The 17,743-nt window shown below is 36.5% G+C and overlaps 1 protein-coding gene across 1 annotated transcript; it reads left to right on the forward strand.

The window, feature by feature from the left end:
- Positions 1-506: 506 nt before the first annotated feature.
- On the forward strand, positions 507-15,717 carry LOC100733589 (zinc finger protein 709). The gene is made up of 4 exons (XM_003466738.5): positions 507-647; positions 11,083-11,209; positions 11,395-11,452; positions 13,054-15,717. The coding sequence occupies exons 1-4, from the start codon at positions 645-647 to the stop codon at positions 14,687-14,689; spliced, it is 1,824 nt and encodes a 607-aa protein (XP_003466786.2). The 5' UTR covers positions 507-644; the 3' UTR covers positions 14,690-15,717.
- The last annotated feature ends 2,026 nt before the right edge of the window (positions 15,718-17,743 follow it).

Below are 17,743 nucleotides of genomic sequence, written 5' to 3' on the forward strand. Positions count from 1 at the left end.
ACACTCATTTTCATTGATGAAAATGAGACTAATGATATGAAAAAGAGAGATAGTGGGAAAATCCTGGTAAGGAAACCACCTGCCTCTTTCCCAACAGCAAGGATTCCCTCTATTCTAATTTGTTCTGGCCCTGATTAATGATGTTTTCTGACATCAAAGGATTGACTCTTTCACTGGACACCAACCCTGGAACGTTCTGAGCACATCTGTGACTCATTTTCAGGGAATAAAGCCACTAAGCCCATTAAGAAAACCATAAGATCTTTGAAAACCCAGGAGAAAAGCCGTTAAATGGAAGCATCGCTTAAGAGAAGTGAGATTGATACCCTGGGAGAGGGACTGGTCTAGCAATTCCTGGGTTACACTTTATCCTTTGAGCTCCACCCCTGCTGAAAGAGGTTTGTTTCTCTTGCAGTCTTCCTTGAGCTGGGTGTCAAAAGAGCAGGAGCCAGTCAGCGATGAGGGCGGGCTTGGTCTAACTAACCAATCAGGCTTGGTGAGGGAGGTGGGCACTTCCTGTGTCATGGCGCCACTGTGCTTATCTTCAGTACACTGCTGACAGCTCCTGGCTGACTAAACCATCGTATTCCATAATTTCTACTGGTTGCGAGCTGCATTGAAAGGATCCTGGGAGAACATCAAGAATGGTGACGTTGTGGGACGGGAGCTGGGGATGGGAGGAATCTGGTGCTTTTTGGATGTTTGTTGTCAGAAACAGCCAGGGCGATCTACAGCCTCCCTGCTCAGCTCCAGCTCAGAAGCCTTGCTGGGCTCCGGGGCTGCGTCGTCATCTGAAACGTTTCCCCTTCGCTCAGGCGGAGACAGCGCTGCGTCCCAAGCGTGCTCTGACGCTGCCAGCCCAGGATACCTTCCTGGGCAGCCCCCGGCACAGCTGTATCCCCAGCAGTCTGGACCTAGTAGGGCTGTAGGGGAAATTCTGGGTTCCATACAAGCGATAAAACATCCCATCACTTTAAATTTTAAAACATCTCATCACTTTAAACTTGTGTGTGTGTATGTATGTGTGTGTGTGCGTGTGTTAGACATCTGTTTGCAATTGTGTTACTGCGCGAAGGGAGCTCGTGGTCTCAAAACAGCAAAACATTAAGGAATGAAATCGCAAACGAAAAGAAGGATTTTAGAGACTTTATTGGAAATAGAATAATAGCGCCCTGATTTCTGGAAGCGTTCCCACCCAGTGAGTGGCCCTGTGTTCGCTGGATCCAGAGCTAATCATGAATAAGCAGAGCCCAGTAAATGCTCAGGTGTTTAGTGGCCACCTATCTCAGAGAGCGCGGTGATTTTTAAAACAATCACTTTGTACTCAGACTCATTCCATTTCCTCAGCATGCACTGTTAAGAGGAAAATGAGATTTTTGAGAAACGCTGAATAGTTCGTGTTTTACATTCCTGGAAATTCAGATGCTTACTAGGGAGGGGCTGCATTCCTTGTTGGGCAGGAAGTTCAGTGGGTTCAAATTTCTGGGTGATTGGCTCATTTTAATTCTTATCAAAATGGCTAATTTCCCAACTCAGTGTGTGGTCCTTCCTTAGTTAATTGCCTCATTTATAAGCTGGCTGTCTAACTTATTTGTCACATATTCACTATTTAATTGAGGCTTTCCATAGAATTTTGAACACTGAGAAAGATGAAGGTGTTGTTCAGGTTTTACCAAAGGAGAGCAAAGTGTTCCTGTTAAGGAGCACTTCTGTTAAATCCACAGTGAGATATGTGTTGTACTGGGGCATCTACAGGGAGGTGTACATTTGATATTAATATGATTGGAAAGGCATAGGAGTATCATTTCTGAACTAACTGCTTTGCAGTCTATGGAACATTTATAGACATTTTTTAAAAAATTGAAATATTAAATGCTATTTTTATCTAAGACATACTGAAGTAGTTGTAAATTCCCATGGATAAGTTATGCAGGCATTTGACTAAATAGAATAAAAGGGTTCTGATCAGTCAAGAGCAAAGGGAAGTAAAAAGGAAACAAGAGCAGGGGCTTTTGGAGGGTGGCAACAATCATCAACTACAACAGTAAACTTCTCCAGAAGTTGATTGTTCTTAGAGTGGTAACAAATGAAGAATTGTGACCTGGCTTGTCCTGGGATCGGGTCAAAGGTCACAGGCCTAAAGAAGAGAGAGAGCTTAGTAACAGATAAATATTTCTTCTGTAGCTATTGATGAGCTCATCTAATCATTTTTAGGTTAAAATTAGAATTAGGACACTTGTATGCTTAAATATAAGATGGATATCCACAGTGATGTAAAATGGGAAGAGATTTCTTTGGATACAAATGATTTGAAATTGTGCCTGATCCTTTTGATTGTACTGGGATGTAATGCAAGAATTTTGCCACTAGCTTGTGTATCTAAATGATATCTTTTTCTTTTTTGTGTTTTTAATTTTCGAGACCAGATTTTACTAAGTTGCTCAGGTTTGGAGATATTTTGATAGTCTCTTCTCCCTTGACTGTTGGGAACACAGACCTGTGCCACCTTGCTAGCTTATAATTGGGTTCCTCAAACCCCATGATTTACTAAGATTTCAGTGCTTGGGTAAAGTAAACATCACTGAGGCATGGCAGTACACACCTAGCTACTTGGGCACCTTTGACAGGAGTATTTAAACTAAGAAACTGAGCCGAGCTAGCTGAGCAAGACATTTTTCAATATGAAATAAATATTTTGAGGTATACTTCTACCCCAAGCTAACTGGTCTAATATGCATGAATGCCTGAGATATTAGTAGTAAAGGGAAAAACAAAAATTTAGTGCAAATCTTACTTACAGTTTTGAATCTTACTCATTTTTTCACGGTAGTGGTACATGGCGGCTCATGGTAGCAAATTTGATATTAGTAATAATTAAGTATTCTGTCAGAAAAAGGACACCACAGGTGAACAACTAGTGATTTACAGTACGTATTCCTTAAAATACATGAGATATTTTGTGTTTTATTATGAATTTGACTGTGTTACATAAATTTCCCAAATGCAGAACAAGGTATGCATATTGAGCAGATTTAAAGAACCCAAGTCTTAGACAGGATATTTGCTTGTGGTCTCATATATTCTGTGCTTTTCAATGTTTTATCTTAAGTCGCTTTTCAGTTGATGAAGATGTCCTCTGTTTCCAACTCAGGTAACATTTGTCCATCCATTTGTTCAGAACTTCATAGAGTCCTTTGTAGGACATGACACTCATCAGAGGTTTTGTTTGTTTGTTTGAATGCTGAATCAGTTTTTCCTGAGCAACCTATTTTTTACAGCATTATAATTTTGTTCCAAAAAGTGAAAAATACTCTGCCATTTTTTCTTTCTTTCTTTCCTTTTTTTTTTTTTTTTTTTTTTTTTTTTGTGTGTGTGTGTGTTATAAAGAGCTATCCCACTCTGGTCAAAGTATTTGATTTACATGAGAATGAAGGGTTAGGATGGAAATTTTTGGAGAAAAAACTCAGGGCTGAGTCATTGAAACACAAGACACTGAACATGTATAAGGTTGAAGGGAAAGTATTTCCATTTCTCTCTGTGACTCACACTAGTTTTAGAGACTGTTGTCACTGCTTTGACCATGGGTCATTATCTGCCTTTCTACACCGGAATTATTCTGCCTAGAAAGCACATTAAGTTCCAAGCCTATAACTATGCTTTACTATCCTACACTTGGAAAGTATGCAGTTCCTCTGTGGAAGACAGTGTGCACTAGATGCTTTTATTTTCATAATGACCTCATAATCTCACTTGGATTTCACATGATAGTTCTTGGTGAACCAGCTGATAAGGGAGATTTACTACATTCTCCTTTCATGCTGCTGCAGTGGGACAAAAGGCACACTCATGTCTTCAGATAGCTGATTCCTGTAGTGTGCTGTTTCTCCACTGGGACATATTAATTCTATAATTTATCACATGTCCTTATTGGCATTCTGTGTCCATTCTTTCTGTTGCTCAGGGAGACTTAGTTATAGTGCACTCACCCAGAGTGCTGTGTCTCAACAGCCATGTCTGCATGAGTAGGCTTAGTAAATTCTGGGGATAAATGAAATGATGAGAAAATTCAAAAGCTTAAGTGACCAAAAAGTACAATATAAGGACCAATTATTTTTGAATGTATTCAAATGAAATTGGTAAATTATTACACTGTGCCAAAATTTTCAGAGATAATTTATTGGTTTGAGATACGGTTCAGTGTGAACATGTATATAACATGAAGGTGATTTTTATGAATTCATTTGACTCTGTGCAAATGTCATTGCTACATAATAAAGTTTCCATCAGCTTACATAAAATACCACGAAGTGTTTACCAGGTGTCTGCAACAGTGAGGATAAATGTGACTTCATGTTCAAATGTCTGATGCTGTAGATTTTATGACAGCTGCTTAAAGAATGTACTCTGAAGAACATAGGTTTCGGGGGAGGCCTAGCAATGTGGTAGAGTGGTGGTGTGGTTAGCCTGAGCACTGCTGAGTTTCCAGATTTAGGACTATTGTGGGAATGAATCCTGAACAATGGAAATTGTCACATACAAGGAGCATGGAATAGGACTGATTTTAGCCACCATACTTTTTTAAACAAATGTGTACTATAGTTCTCTCTATGCCTACATCAAATTCTTCAGCTTTGGAGGCAGAAATTATGCCCCTAAAATTCTATTGAATTCTGACATGAACTCAAGTCACAGTGAATTCACAGGTGTGTCCTTGTATGGTTTCACTGAGGATATTCTTAGTGTGAGATTTGAAAAGTTATAATATGCTGGCTGTGTTTGCAGGTGCATCAAGACTATAAACTTCAGTGACAAATATAGGAAGTATATATCTTCTCTTACTCCTATGCCTCACCTAATTATTTTTGAAGGAATATTGGAATTTTTTTCCTTAAAAAATAACATGAAAAACAGAACCTAAGTGTATTGTAAAGGGTATTCTCAAGGATAGAAATGAGTGCAGCATATTTCTTTGTATTACTGGAGGTTGAACTTCCCTCTGAGTGACGTCCAACCTTTTACATGCTTAGTTTTATTATTTCAGTTTTAATACTGGGTCTTTCTGTGGAGCTCAGGCTGAGTTTGACACTGTTCTCTTCTTAGCCTCCTGGATTGACACTATCACGATTGTGGATCACCAAGCATAATTGTCTAATGGGATCACGGTGCTTGGTTAAATTAAACACCATCAGTTTTTCATTTTAATGTCAAGAAAAGTTGAAAATGTTTTTCAGTAAGAATGAGTAGGTGCCATGCTGAAAGACTTCCTTGAAAACTTCTTGATCTAGGTAATTATCTGTGAATTTGAGATTGAGTCTGTGTGCTGTAAAAATTTTTGATAGATATGTTCCCTAGGTTCTCAAAGAAAAAATCTAAGACTGTTATAATTTTCTGTGTAGTCGAATGTCCTTCTCTTTTTATCATAAGCCATTCTGAGATATCATATTGATTTTTACTAATGGAGTGACTTAATGTGCTACAGCTTTAGAACTCCAGAATGATGACTTATAATGAAAAACGACATCACATGGCTTGTACAGCAATCTTCATATGAAGCAGTGTACCAGGACTGTGCTCTGAATTTGTCATCAGTTTGGTCACTTGGGGAGGTACACTGATTTTGGGCACACCAACTTTCATTGTAAAATTGGTTTATGTTCAACAGCCTTTTTACCTAAATTTGCTTCTTTTCCTGCAAGCTTCTCATCTAATATACAAGTTACCTCAAGGATTTAAGAGTCTGTGTGCTGTAAAACTTTTTGATAGATATGCTCCGTAGGTTCTCAAATTTCTTACTCCTATGCTCACCTAATTATTTTTGAAGGAATATTGGAAATTTTGTCCTTTAAAATTTCACCATAATACCTGGATTTTCTTTGTTTAAAACTGAGTATAGAATGGATCACTTCTGAGGAAGCAAGAAATATTCAGATGCAATGCATGTATTTGTTTTACATTCATCATAGACATGTTTAAAAAGCAAGGTGGAGGTGAGGAAATCAACTATGGTTACCTCCACTACATTTCCCTGATTTCTTATAGTGATGTCCATGGTGGCCACAGATCAAGGTTTGTAATCTCTTTGGCCTTTAACCATCTCATTAAGCAAGAGTTTATTTGGTTTCCACTCTTAGGAGTTACTATGAGTTAATAATTGAGGTTGCTCTATCATAATTGTGATAGGGGAATAGGGTACAGATTCTTGTAGGTCTCTGTTGAACAAGCTCGTGGATGCATGCTTTAAGAGAGATTATAGTTCAGTTCCTTCACTGTCCCTACTTCACTGCCTCTGGGTTTGTGTTATATTAACCATGCTTTTGTTTTTACTGTCTTTCATGTGCTTAAAAATGTTACTGTTGATTTTTTTCTGCATGAATTAGGATTTTTGATAAAATAAGAAATACTGGTCTTCAGAAAAAAAATTTCAAAATTTGTGCAGATATTCACATATATGAATTTTTCAGGTAATTTTTTAATAGATATTTGTGTCTTACTTTGCCCACACATAGAATCATTTGACCTATAGTTGTCAGCGTAATATTTTTTTGATTTTTATCTTGTGCTCATTATAGTTCTTTTATATGTGTGTTTTTAACATTTGTGAAAATGCGTCACTGTGGGTTTAATATGTTGTTATGTTTACAATGTCCAATCCATTTGATTGTGTGATACATATTTATATGGAAATTTTTATATTTTTATCTAGGGAGATGATCTGTGGTACAGTATCTTATTCTATTAATTTCTTCTTGAAACTTAATTTTCTAACATACATTTTGATGTTCAATGCAAGTGAAGATCATTTTGTGTGTTCCATTTTAAATCTATTCCTATTCTGTTGTTGTTTCTTGTATTTTTTCTGTTTCAGTTCATACACTTTTAGGATTTTTGTCCAAGATTTAATTGCAATGCATTTGGTTGATTTTTTAAAAATGTCATTGATACATTTAATAATTTCTTCTCTATTGTCATTTATAATCTGCATGGATATTGAGCACTGAAATGTTTTGTTATCTCTGGAATAATTTTCATTTTTAATCTCATTTTTTTCTACACTTTTCTGAAGTTGGTAGATTTGTTATTTTCCAATAAGGGCATGCATTGTTCTTAATTTCATTTGAAACTCTAATTTCTGGTTCTCAGAAACAATTACAAGATACACATTCACTTTCATGTGTTATGAAATCCTTAATATTCAATCCTCCTTTTCACTTGAAATGTGTCATTTAAACTTGCAATTTAATGTTACATTCTTAAAATTATTCTAAATGTATTTCCGTGATTGCTAATTTTATTCTAATATTGTGCAAGATTTTGCTTTGAATGACTTCAGATACTTTTCAGACATAATGTTCTTTACTGTTTTCTGAGAACAGTCTATGAGGGTGAATTTATTTTGTGATTTGGAGAAGACTGTACCATGCCACTGTGTGCTAAACACTGCAATATCCTGTAAATTCCTTTGAAATGTGGTGATGTTTAATTTGTGACTACACAAATTTTTCTGTCTTCCTCAGCCTGTGGTTACTGACAGAATTGTTTTGAAGTCTTCTGGTATAGTTGTAAACAAATGATTTTTTGTTTCACATCCTTGTTTTTGCCTTAATAAGTAGATGCTCTGTTGAGAGGAATATGTACTAGTAACTGTTTGTTCTTTAGAGAATTCCCTTTCATATCATCATCTGATCACTCTCAGCCTTACTTATTTTGAGGTACAAATTGAATATTATCAATGTAATATTCTTTCAGAAAATTTTATTGACTCAGTGCTGGTCTAGTGTGTCTTTTTGCATAGCTTCCTATTTAGTCAGTTCTCATCAATGTGCATATTACTAATTCTGTCCAGGTAGTGATAGGATTTCCACCATACCCAAGACATCCAGACACTGATCAGCTCTGATGCCTCTTCTCTCTCTTTCTGATGGTCTGACCTAGTCCCCTGATGGCCACCGTAGAGTTTGATCATGGCTTGCTGGGAATTTGTAGGACTCAAAATTTGCAACTTTGCTCGCTTATTGATGCCACATCTGTGAAATATGCCTCATGTTTGAAGGCACGTAAACAGATGTAGATGCACGTGAACTTTGTTATTGGTTATTTACTTCAAAAACATTTTATAACAGTTTCTTTCTTAAAAAATTGTGGTGAGGTTTAATAAGAATAATACTATAAATGTTCTGCTTGTATTCAGAATATTTCATTGAGCCTTAGACAATGGATGAAAGCATTCAGATGATGAACAGACTACCTGATTCAAACCTTTCTACCATTATTGATGACCACTCTCTTCCTTGGGCAAGTTTTCCTAAGTTTACCACGTGTGATTTTCCATGATTATTGTTTTTATTATGCTTCCTTGGAATTGTCAGTATTACAGAAATTTCACAGAGAAATATTTTGGAGGGCTTGCTTTTCCCGTTCATTAATATGTATATCAAAGAAAAAATACTTTTTCATTAGTTCCATGGATGATGAAGTTAAAGATTTTTCAAGTTTATTTGACAAGAAGTATATCTTGTCATGAATAATAGCAGAATGTATTCTCTAAACATAGGAAGGGAATCAGTGATCTGTCAATTTTGGTAAACTCCTAAGTAAAAGAGATAAGTATGGAGTAAATCAGTTGAGTTTTAATTCATACATAAGTCTTACTGTATTCTTCCACATCTCAGTTTTCTTTGATTATTTTCTCAAGATTTGGACCTTGTTTTTTATATTTTATTAGGCTTATTGGTGCAATTTGGATACATATGATGATCACATTCATCATAGGTATTCTGTACCACTACATTACATACCTTGATTTGCCTTTTTCCCTCATTCCCCTCCTCTTCTTTTAACTACTGTCTCCCCCTGCACAAAGCATTGTTTCCATTTTATCCTTCTTTTATTATTTTTTTCTTTGTTTCTTTCCCCCTAAGTTCCCCTTTCCTTTTAAACAATTTCCCCCATTTCATCATAACTCTTGTACAACTTTTCTCTTGTTACTTTCACTTTCATTTTTCTCATACTTGTGAGACAATGTGATACAAACATCTGTGCCCTTTTTTTCACTTAAGACTGTAGTCTCAGTATCTATCCTTTCAGCAATAAATGTTTCAAGTAAATGATTTATCAGAGAGTGGTACACCATTTTACATATGTTTATATACACACATTTTTTAATCTGTTCTTCCTTTGATAGGCATTTGTGTTGTTTTCAAGATTTAACTGTTAGAAACTGTGCCTCTATAAAGATAGCTGGGCATTAATTGCTGTGGTATGGATGCTTTTCTTTTGGGAAAATACAGGAAGGAGAATAGCTGGGTCAGATAAGACCTGTAGTCCTAATTTTGAGGAAGTTCCATACTGTTTTCCACAGTGGTTGCACCAGTCTACATTCTGACAGTGGGGAAGGGTTTTTTCTCACAGCCATGGCAGTATATCTTGTTGATTGATTTTATAGTCATAGCCATTCTTTCTCATATGAGATGGAATCTCAGCATTGTTTTATTTGCATCTTGCAAGTGAACAGTGTTTTATGTTTAGTGCTTTTCTTGAGTCAGCTATATTGTATATTATACTTTAGATCTGTCTTCATTTGTCTTTATTGTGTATACAAAATCTTTGTATTGTGTACAGCAGATTTTTTATTCTCATTGTTTTTGTAGACTTCAACTTGCCTTTTTTTTTCCTACCTGGCTTTTGTTATATAGTTGAAGCTGGTCTTGAGCCACTATGTACAGCAGGCTGACCTGAAACTCACAGCAATCCTCTTGACTCAGCCTTCCAAGCGCTGGAATTTAAAGTATGAGCCACCATGTCTGATTTTGTACCTCCTTTAATGCTGATGGCTCCTTGATTTTTTTTCTGAGGAAATTCCTTTTTATAACTAAGAATTATTCTGTTACAAAGTCCAAAGGAATTCAGGTGTATTGTTCCCTTTAAGTATGTAATTTGTGTGCATAGAACAAAAGGGAGTACAGTTGAGGTTTCCAGGTACATACCTGCTTCTACCTGAACATGATTGAACCATATGGTAAGTTCAAGAGATGTGTAAACCAGCTGCATCTTGAGTCAGTAATTCTATTTACCTATGGATCCATAGAGGGCTTTATTCCTTCCCTGAGATCCATTTGTTATTCTTTCTACTAAATTTACATTGTAATGAAGGTAGAATATGAATGTCTTTCATGTATATTGTGCAAGCTATCACCTTGTGCTCAGCAGGTGTTGAGTGTTGTCCGTATTCCTTTTTGAGGTGGGTTTAACATTAGGATCTCCCCATAATCTTGACTGGTCTTGCAGTTACTATATAGCTGGAGCTGGACTTTGAATCCATGACAGTTCTCAAACAACGTCTTTGTACCAAGTGTCCTAAGTGCTGGGATTAAAGCTATGTACTTCCACACCTGGCTGAGGTTTTCCATTTGTAATTCGTGTCTAATTATCTTTTGATTTCTTTACTTTTGATTCAGTGTATTCATTCCTGTTGCTCCCTCATTAATCTCTCTTAGCTGCTCCTGACTGCAAGTTGATTTGGTGTCACTGAAGTACAAGATAATATGTCTCTCTTGCACTCTTTTCATGTCCCACAGTCTTGCTCTGATAATACTGTTTTTCCATGTGTTTTCATTATTATTCATAAACTTTATTTAATATTCCATTCAGTTTTTTCTTTCCAACCATATCAAATTTCTTAATGCAGCCTAAGACCATTAAAAAAAATGACTTGATTGTATGAAGAATTGGATTTGAAAACAGTTGTCATCTGTTGCTCAACTCTAACTCAGAACCCTTGATTAGATATTTACCTGCCATGGTTTTCTGGATGACAATTTGCAGGCACCCCTTATGAGCTCCACCACATAAAGTAAACAAATAAAATTTCAGTGACTCTACCAGGCAACCAGTGCTACTGTTCTGCTATTGCTGGAGCTGTGAGTTGGAATCTAGCATCAGAATTGCTGTGTGGAATTAGGTGACCGAGGCATGGAGTTAATATTTGAAAGAATCAGCTTCAATTCAGCTTTTATGAGAACAGATTAAATATCTTAGGGTATAAGTCTCAACCTTCTTTCAGGAATTATATGTGTGATTCTTTAGGAGGCAGTAACCTTGGAGGATGTAACAGTGAACTTCACCAAGGAGGAGTGGGCTGTGCTGAATCCAACCCAAAAGAAGCTCTGCAGAGATGTGATGTGGGAAACGTTTATGAATATGACTGCTATAGGTAAGGATGATACTTTCTCATTAACACAATGAGAGAGCTTTGATTCTTGCTGATTGGAACAGATTCAGTAACTAGAATGTGAAAACATTTTGAAGAATTTATATTATACCATAAATCTAACTGTGATCTGCTAATAATTATATAATGATATAGTGACTTTTTATATTTTTATGGTTACATTTCAGGAAGGACCTTGGAGAACCAACAAATAGAAGAATACAAAAGTTGCTCAAGAAATCTAAGGTAATATGCATTTATATGTAAAACTAATATTCCCTTACAGTCAGTGTATAAATAGAAATATTACAAAGAAACTTTAAAAAGGAAACCATGGTCAAATTTATTTAATCTTACAAACATTGTCCAGATGTGCATACAGTTCAGTTTTCTATAATCTGACACTTAAATGCAGGAAGATTAAGGAAGCTTAAGTTAGTGATGATATTATGCAACAAGAACCACTGTCTCATAGATCACTATAAAAAGTTCTTTCATGACCAGCATCATAGAAATGTGTAATATTCGATTTGTATATTGTATATAGGCATATAAGAATAAATTTTCTTTGAGAGAAAGTCATCTTTTTTTTTTTTTTTTTCGTTTTTATCGGTACCAGGGATCGAACTCACGACTGCCTGCTTGCAAGGCAGGCGCTTATGCCGCTGAGCTAAATCCCCAGCCCCGAGAGAAAGTCATCTTGACAATATCTGTTCATATACATATATTAATGAGACATACATCATCTAAAAAATTGCTAACCTGGGAGCATTACTCAAGCTGCAAATAATTCCTATTGTTGTAATAATAGAGGTTTTAAAACACCTTTAAAGAATTTGTTAGAACACACGCTCATACACTGTTGGTAAGAACGTAAAATAGAACCATTTTGATAATCTACAGATATTTAAATAGTAAAATTAGAAATTTGCAGTTGATTCAAGTAAACTTCCCTAAATATATTTTGAAAGCATTTAAAATCATCCTGTCTTAGCAACACATGTGTACTCATGTTCAGAGCAGCATATACCTGGGTATTCACAGTGTCTTGATTTCTGGAAATCATGAGACCTAATCTCTTGTAGCATCCTAGATGCTCACAGTTACACACATGGATAAGAAGCATGGGGTGGACTCCGCATCGTGGTATCTTTTGATAATCCCATTGCTCTCTTAAGCTGAGCTAGCAGGAAGACAATGTGAAGTGTTCACCCTGACTAAATGAATGATCAGTGAGAATTGCTCTCAGAATAAAGAAACAAAAAAGAATAATGCATGGTTAAAACCATTGTTTAATCCTCAACACTGAAAAATACGTTACGTATTCAGCCATAAAGAAGAATGATACGTCTTTTGGCAAGTAACAACTAAGCAGATAGACTCCATCTCATAAAGTTAAATGAAATAAATGAGACAAATAAAGGGAAGGATCATGATTTTGCCTTTCATATGAGATTCCAAAATGTAAGTTGGGGACTGAAATGAAAGAGAAGTGATAGAGATAGGAAGGCTGTTTTTGGAGGTGGAAAAGATATCCAGAGTAAGGAGAGAGAGGGACAGAGATACGGAGAAAGGTGCCTGAAATGATCCATGTGAGAGACACCTGTGTATTAATGACCTAAATGAAACTAGACCTTATGTATTACAGACATGTATACATTTAAAATTTCAAATGAGTAAAATTCCTAGGGAAGTGGGTGTTTTGGAGGAAGTCTCTGAGGAATTCAGCCCATACAGACTAAAACCTTTTTACCCATCATCAAGCTGGAACTTGTCCTGGTAAAGTACAGATATGGAGACCTTTTCATTGTGATTAACATTCTTGTTCTTTTGTTGTTGTTGTTAAGAAATGAAGAGGTGGTAAAATTTGATGATAATGAAGCTTGGAATCAACATAAAAATCTATTTCCTTGGACTTCAGATGAGAATGTGAAGATGCCACGAGCTGCTCTAAAGCCTGGTGAAAGTCTAGCTTGTAGAAAGCACCTAACTGGGCATTTATCACTAAATGTGCCCATTTTACCTGATACTGGACTGAAACCATGTGAGTATGTGGGCTCTGGTGATAAGCTGGATAATTGTTATGAACATGGAAAAACCTGCAGCAATGTCCAGTACTTTCCAAAGGACACAAGAACAAAGATTGTAGAGAAAAACTACCAATATGAGCGATGTGGCAACACCAACTGTGACCTTAGGGACATAACTCACCTTGGACAGGAGATCTTTGTATGTAAGAAAAGATTGAAAGGCTCCATCCCTCCCGGTGGTGTTAAAATCCATGAAAGAATTCATACTACAAAGAAACCCTATGTAAGTAAGCAAGGTGAAAAAGAATTTACTGATAAGTCAGTATTTTTCAGACATAAAGGAGAGAAAGCTTTTACATGTAAGCAGTGTGGGAAGTCATTCACTACACTTAGTTATCGTAAAATACATGAAAGAATTCACACTGGGGAAAAGCCATATGTGTGTGAGAAATGTGGAAAATCATTCACTAGAAAGATGTGTTATAAAATACATGAAAGAAGTCACACTGGGGAAAAACCCTATGCATGTAACCAGTGTGGGAAAGCATTTACTACTCCCAGTTACCGTAAAGTACATGAACGAATTCACACTGGGGAGAAACCCTATGTATGTAAGCAATGTGGAAGAGGATTTGCTGATAAGTCTGCATTTTGCAAACATAAACGATCTCACACAGGTGAGAAAGCCTATATATGTAAGCAATGTGGGAAAGCTTTTACTACATTGAGTTATTGTAAAATACATCAAAGATGTCACACTGGGGAAAAGCCCTATGTGTGTAACCAGTGTGGAAAAGCATTCACTACACTGAGTTATCGTAAAATACATGAACGAAGTCACACTGGGGAGAAACCCTATGTATGTAAGCAGTGTGGGAAAGGATTTGCCGATAAGTCTGTATTTCGCAGACATTCACGAACCCATACAGGCGAGAAAGCCTATAAATGTAAACAATGTGGGAAAGCTTTTACTGCATTGAGTTATTGTAAGATACATGAAAGAACTCACACTGGGCAGAAGCCATATGTGTGTGAGAAATGTGGAAAAGCATTCACCAGACAGATGTGTTACAAAATACATGAAAGAAGTCACACTGGAGAGAAACCCTATACATGCAGCCAGTGTGGGAAAGGATTCACTACACTGAGTTGCCGTAAAATACATGAAAGAAGGCACAGCGGGGAGAAACCCTATGCATGTAAACAGTGTGGGAAAACATTCACTACACTGAGTAATTGTAAAATACATGAAAGAAATCACACTGGGGAGAAACCATATGTATGTGAGAAATGTGGAAAAGCATTCAGTAGACAGATGTGCTATAAAATACATGAAAGAATTCACACTGGGGAAAAACCCTACACATGTAAACTGTGTGGAAAAGCATTCAGACAACAGAGTAATTTTAAAATGCATGAAAGAACTCATACTGGAGAAACCCCATACATTTAAGCAGTGTAAAAAAAAAATACATGAAAGAATTCACACTGGGAAAAATCCCTATGCATGTAAACAATCTGGGAAAGCATTCAGACAACAGAGAACCTGTCAGATATGTGAAAGATTTCACACTGGGAAGAAATGCTTTATGTGTAAGAAATGTGAGAATGATACACCACAAATGGTTATTGTCACCCTGTTGTGAAAGCACTGTGAGAAAGGGTTCACTACACAGCAATATGGTCAAAGTCATGAAAGGTGTCCCACATGTGAATAACCCTAGGCAGGTAAGCCCTAGACAATGATTTGGTAGTGAGTCCTCAGATACATAGGTCTCCTATACAGATTTGGAACCCTATGTATGTAAGTAATGTGGAAAAAGTGTACAATGAGCAGTTTTAATCAATTACATAAAAGAAATCACACTGTGGAGAAACCCTACATACTTAACCTTATTTTGAAAATCCTATAAAAATGCCTCATGTACTAGACACCTGTATAAATTTAATGAAAATTTCAATGTCAATATTTCTTCATAAAATTTCCTGAAAATACCTTCCCAGATGAAGGTATCTTCGAGTGTAAAATCACTTGTAAATACCTGACTTATGTATCTATAGTCTTTACTATACAAAATACTGACATATTTTTGTGTAAGCAGTTGTCTTTAAAATTAATAAATACAGTGTTCTACTTCAACAAGGTGAATCAAAATGCATTTCTCACAGGTATGGTTTATATATGTAGTTTTAGTCTGTTTTTCTTGTTAATAGGTGTAGAGTACTAAAATCACATTTCTCACTTTTTAATTGAGATTTCTCACTAGCTTTGATTTTAATTTTCTTGATGTGAATACACCGTATTACATGTAAATAGAAGTTTTTAATTGGATGTTATATATGTATACATAGAGATGTGTGTGAACATGTAAATTTGAAAATTTCATTTGTTTTCACAACTTCTAGCTTAGCAAATGTTTTATTTTTCATATTCAGACAAGATTCCTATATAAAAGCAATTATATCAAATGCTTAAATTAATCACTTTTGCTTTCATAGTGGGCTCAATATTACAAATTATATAAAATTTCCTTAGTATCAGTGTGTTACTTTTCATGTTTATATTGATATGACTTATAATTTTGTATTAATTTCACTACTACTGATACCAAAAAATAACCATACTGCTGTGTCTAATTGTGATACATAAGAAGAAAGATGGCTATGAATTAGAGTCATTTGTAAGTCAGCACATAATATAGAAACAGGTTTAATGTAAGGATATACAGGATTTCCTTTCAGTGGCTGCCACAGAATCAGATGTGGAAGAGTGTTAAAGGCTTGTCCCTTCACTGGATATTAAAATAGGCCAATTGAAGGCCTTGAGTCCACTGTACTGACCCTTGCAAATCTAACAGGAGACCAAGGGGTCTGTGGAAGAAGACTGAATTGTCTGAGCTGAAGGCAGAAGAATTGGCTGAAAGCCAGAAGACAGTTTCCAAGGTTTTGAATTCTGAAACTCTTCCCTAGAATTAGAACAAAGCCTTCCTATTTCCTTTTTTATAATAAGCTGGCAACAATTCCACTTTGAGTAGGTCTTTCCACACTCAGAATTTTGCTGGGAAAATTTAGTTTGGTATGTAGTACTCAAATTGGCACCATCAGTTAACTATCACAACCAGACACATTTCTTTAAACCACAGTCACCAGATACAAGTAAGAACTCATGAACATACTTAACGTGGTATAACTGTGCTACATAGAAATGCAAATGTGTTAATTCCCTTCCCACAATAGAAGGGAAGTCTTTTGTGCTTATCCCTATCATTTTACAATTGGAGCACTATAACATAGGTGAAACCCAGCTCTGAATGCTTTCTGAGTAATATCAGGTTTTGAAGAATGAAGTTTAAATTCAGGATTATTGCATATTGAAGAAGAAGATGGTTGATTATGGCATGCATAAGTGTCCTATCTATAATGGAGCATTTAAATGATTTTTCTTCCCCAAATATCTAGGATCATCCCTGCCAGTGAAACACACACGACACACTATTTCGTCCACATTGTCTCCTACCTGGACAAATTATGTCATAGATTCACAGGCTGTCTTAGGACAGAAGGCATCCTGGACTTCACGTGACAACAACAAAGTGACAGTATAAGAAGGTTGTAGAGGACAGCAGCAAAATGACCATATAAGAAGGTCCTAGTGGTCATGGGGACCACATTCTAGGGTAGGGGACAAAGAAAATTGCAGGAGCTGTGCTGGAATCAGCACTGACTATGCAAGGACCAGAGCCAGTGAAGACAAGGAGAACTGGCCTGGGGCTCTGGAACGTAAAGGGTTGTGTAGGAGAGTATTATCTCATGAGGGGAATCTCACTTTGATAGCCTTCAAACATTTTGTTTAGAACATGTGCTCTTTTATCAGAGTTTAAAAAATTTTATTTATGGGAATTCATCTCATGAGACACAGAAAGTATAATGCAAATTGATTCTCTTTCCTGATCCGGCCTGCAGATCAATCCATGGAGAACTCCTGAAGGGGGAACGGGGATTAAATAAAAGACATGGGGGAGACAAATAGAGATGAAAGCAAGTTGAAATAATCCGATCAAGCCTCCGTTTATTCAGGAAATGATCACACCTTTTATAGGCCAATGGCAGGAGGTGGGACAGGAAGAGGTTAAGGGGTGAATACAACAGGGTCACCATCACATCCAGATATGTGATGTAAGCAGGAGAGGATTATGGTTAATGTAGGCAGACGCAGTGCCCATAGGAGAGAGAGGCAGGGAGGCAGCAATGGGCTGTCACTTGGCTCCCTACACTTCCCCTTCATATAAAAGAATCCTCATATGAGAATTATCTCTCAAGTTCTAGGTTCAATTTTCCCACTTGGACTGAGAACTCCTGGTCCTCTGCTGAGAGTGAACTAGAGAATATTTAGAATGCTCTAGAGAATGCTTTAGTAAATGAGGATTCTGGGAATATTCCTGTGCCTGGTGATAGCTTCCTGAGGGGAGTATGAATATCAATAAGAACTGATGGACCCAGAGGGAGG

Source organism: Cavia porcellus, unplaced genomic scaffold (assembly GCF_034190915.1).
Source record: "Cavia porcellus strain 051 isolate PalLab524CR breed Dunkin Hartley unplaced genomic scaffold, mCavPor4.1 scaffold_8, whole genome shotgun sequence".
Taxonomy (NCBI): domain Eukaryota; kingdom Metazoa; phylum Chordata; class Mammalia; order Rodentia; family Caviidae; genus Cavia; species Cavia porcellus.

Coding starts and splice junctions, on each gene's coding strand:
- LOC100733589 (XM_003466738.5), top strand. Junction 11,210..11,394: donor TATGAATATGACTGCTATAG/GTAAGGATGATA, acceptor GTTACATTTCAG/GAAGGACCTTGGAGAACCAA. Junction 11,453..13,053: donor AGTTGCTCAAGAAATCTAAG/GTAATATGCATT, acceptor GTTGTTGTTAAG/AAATGAAGAGGTGGTAAAAT.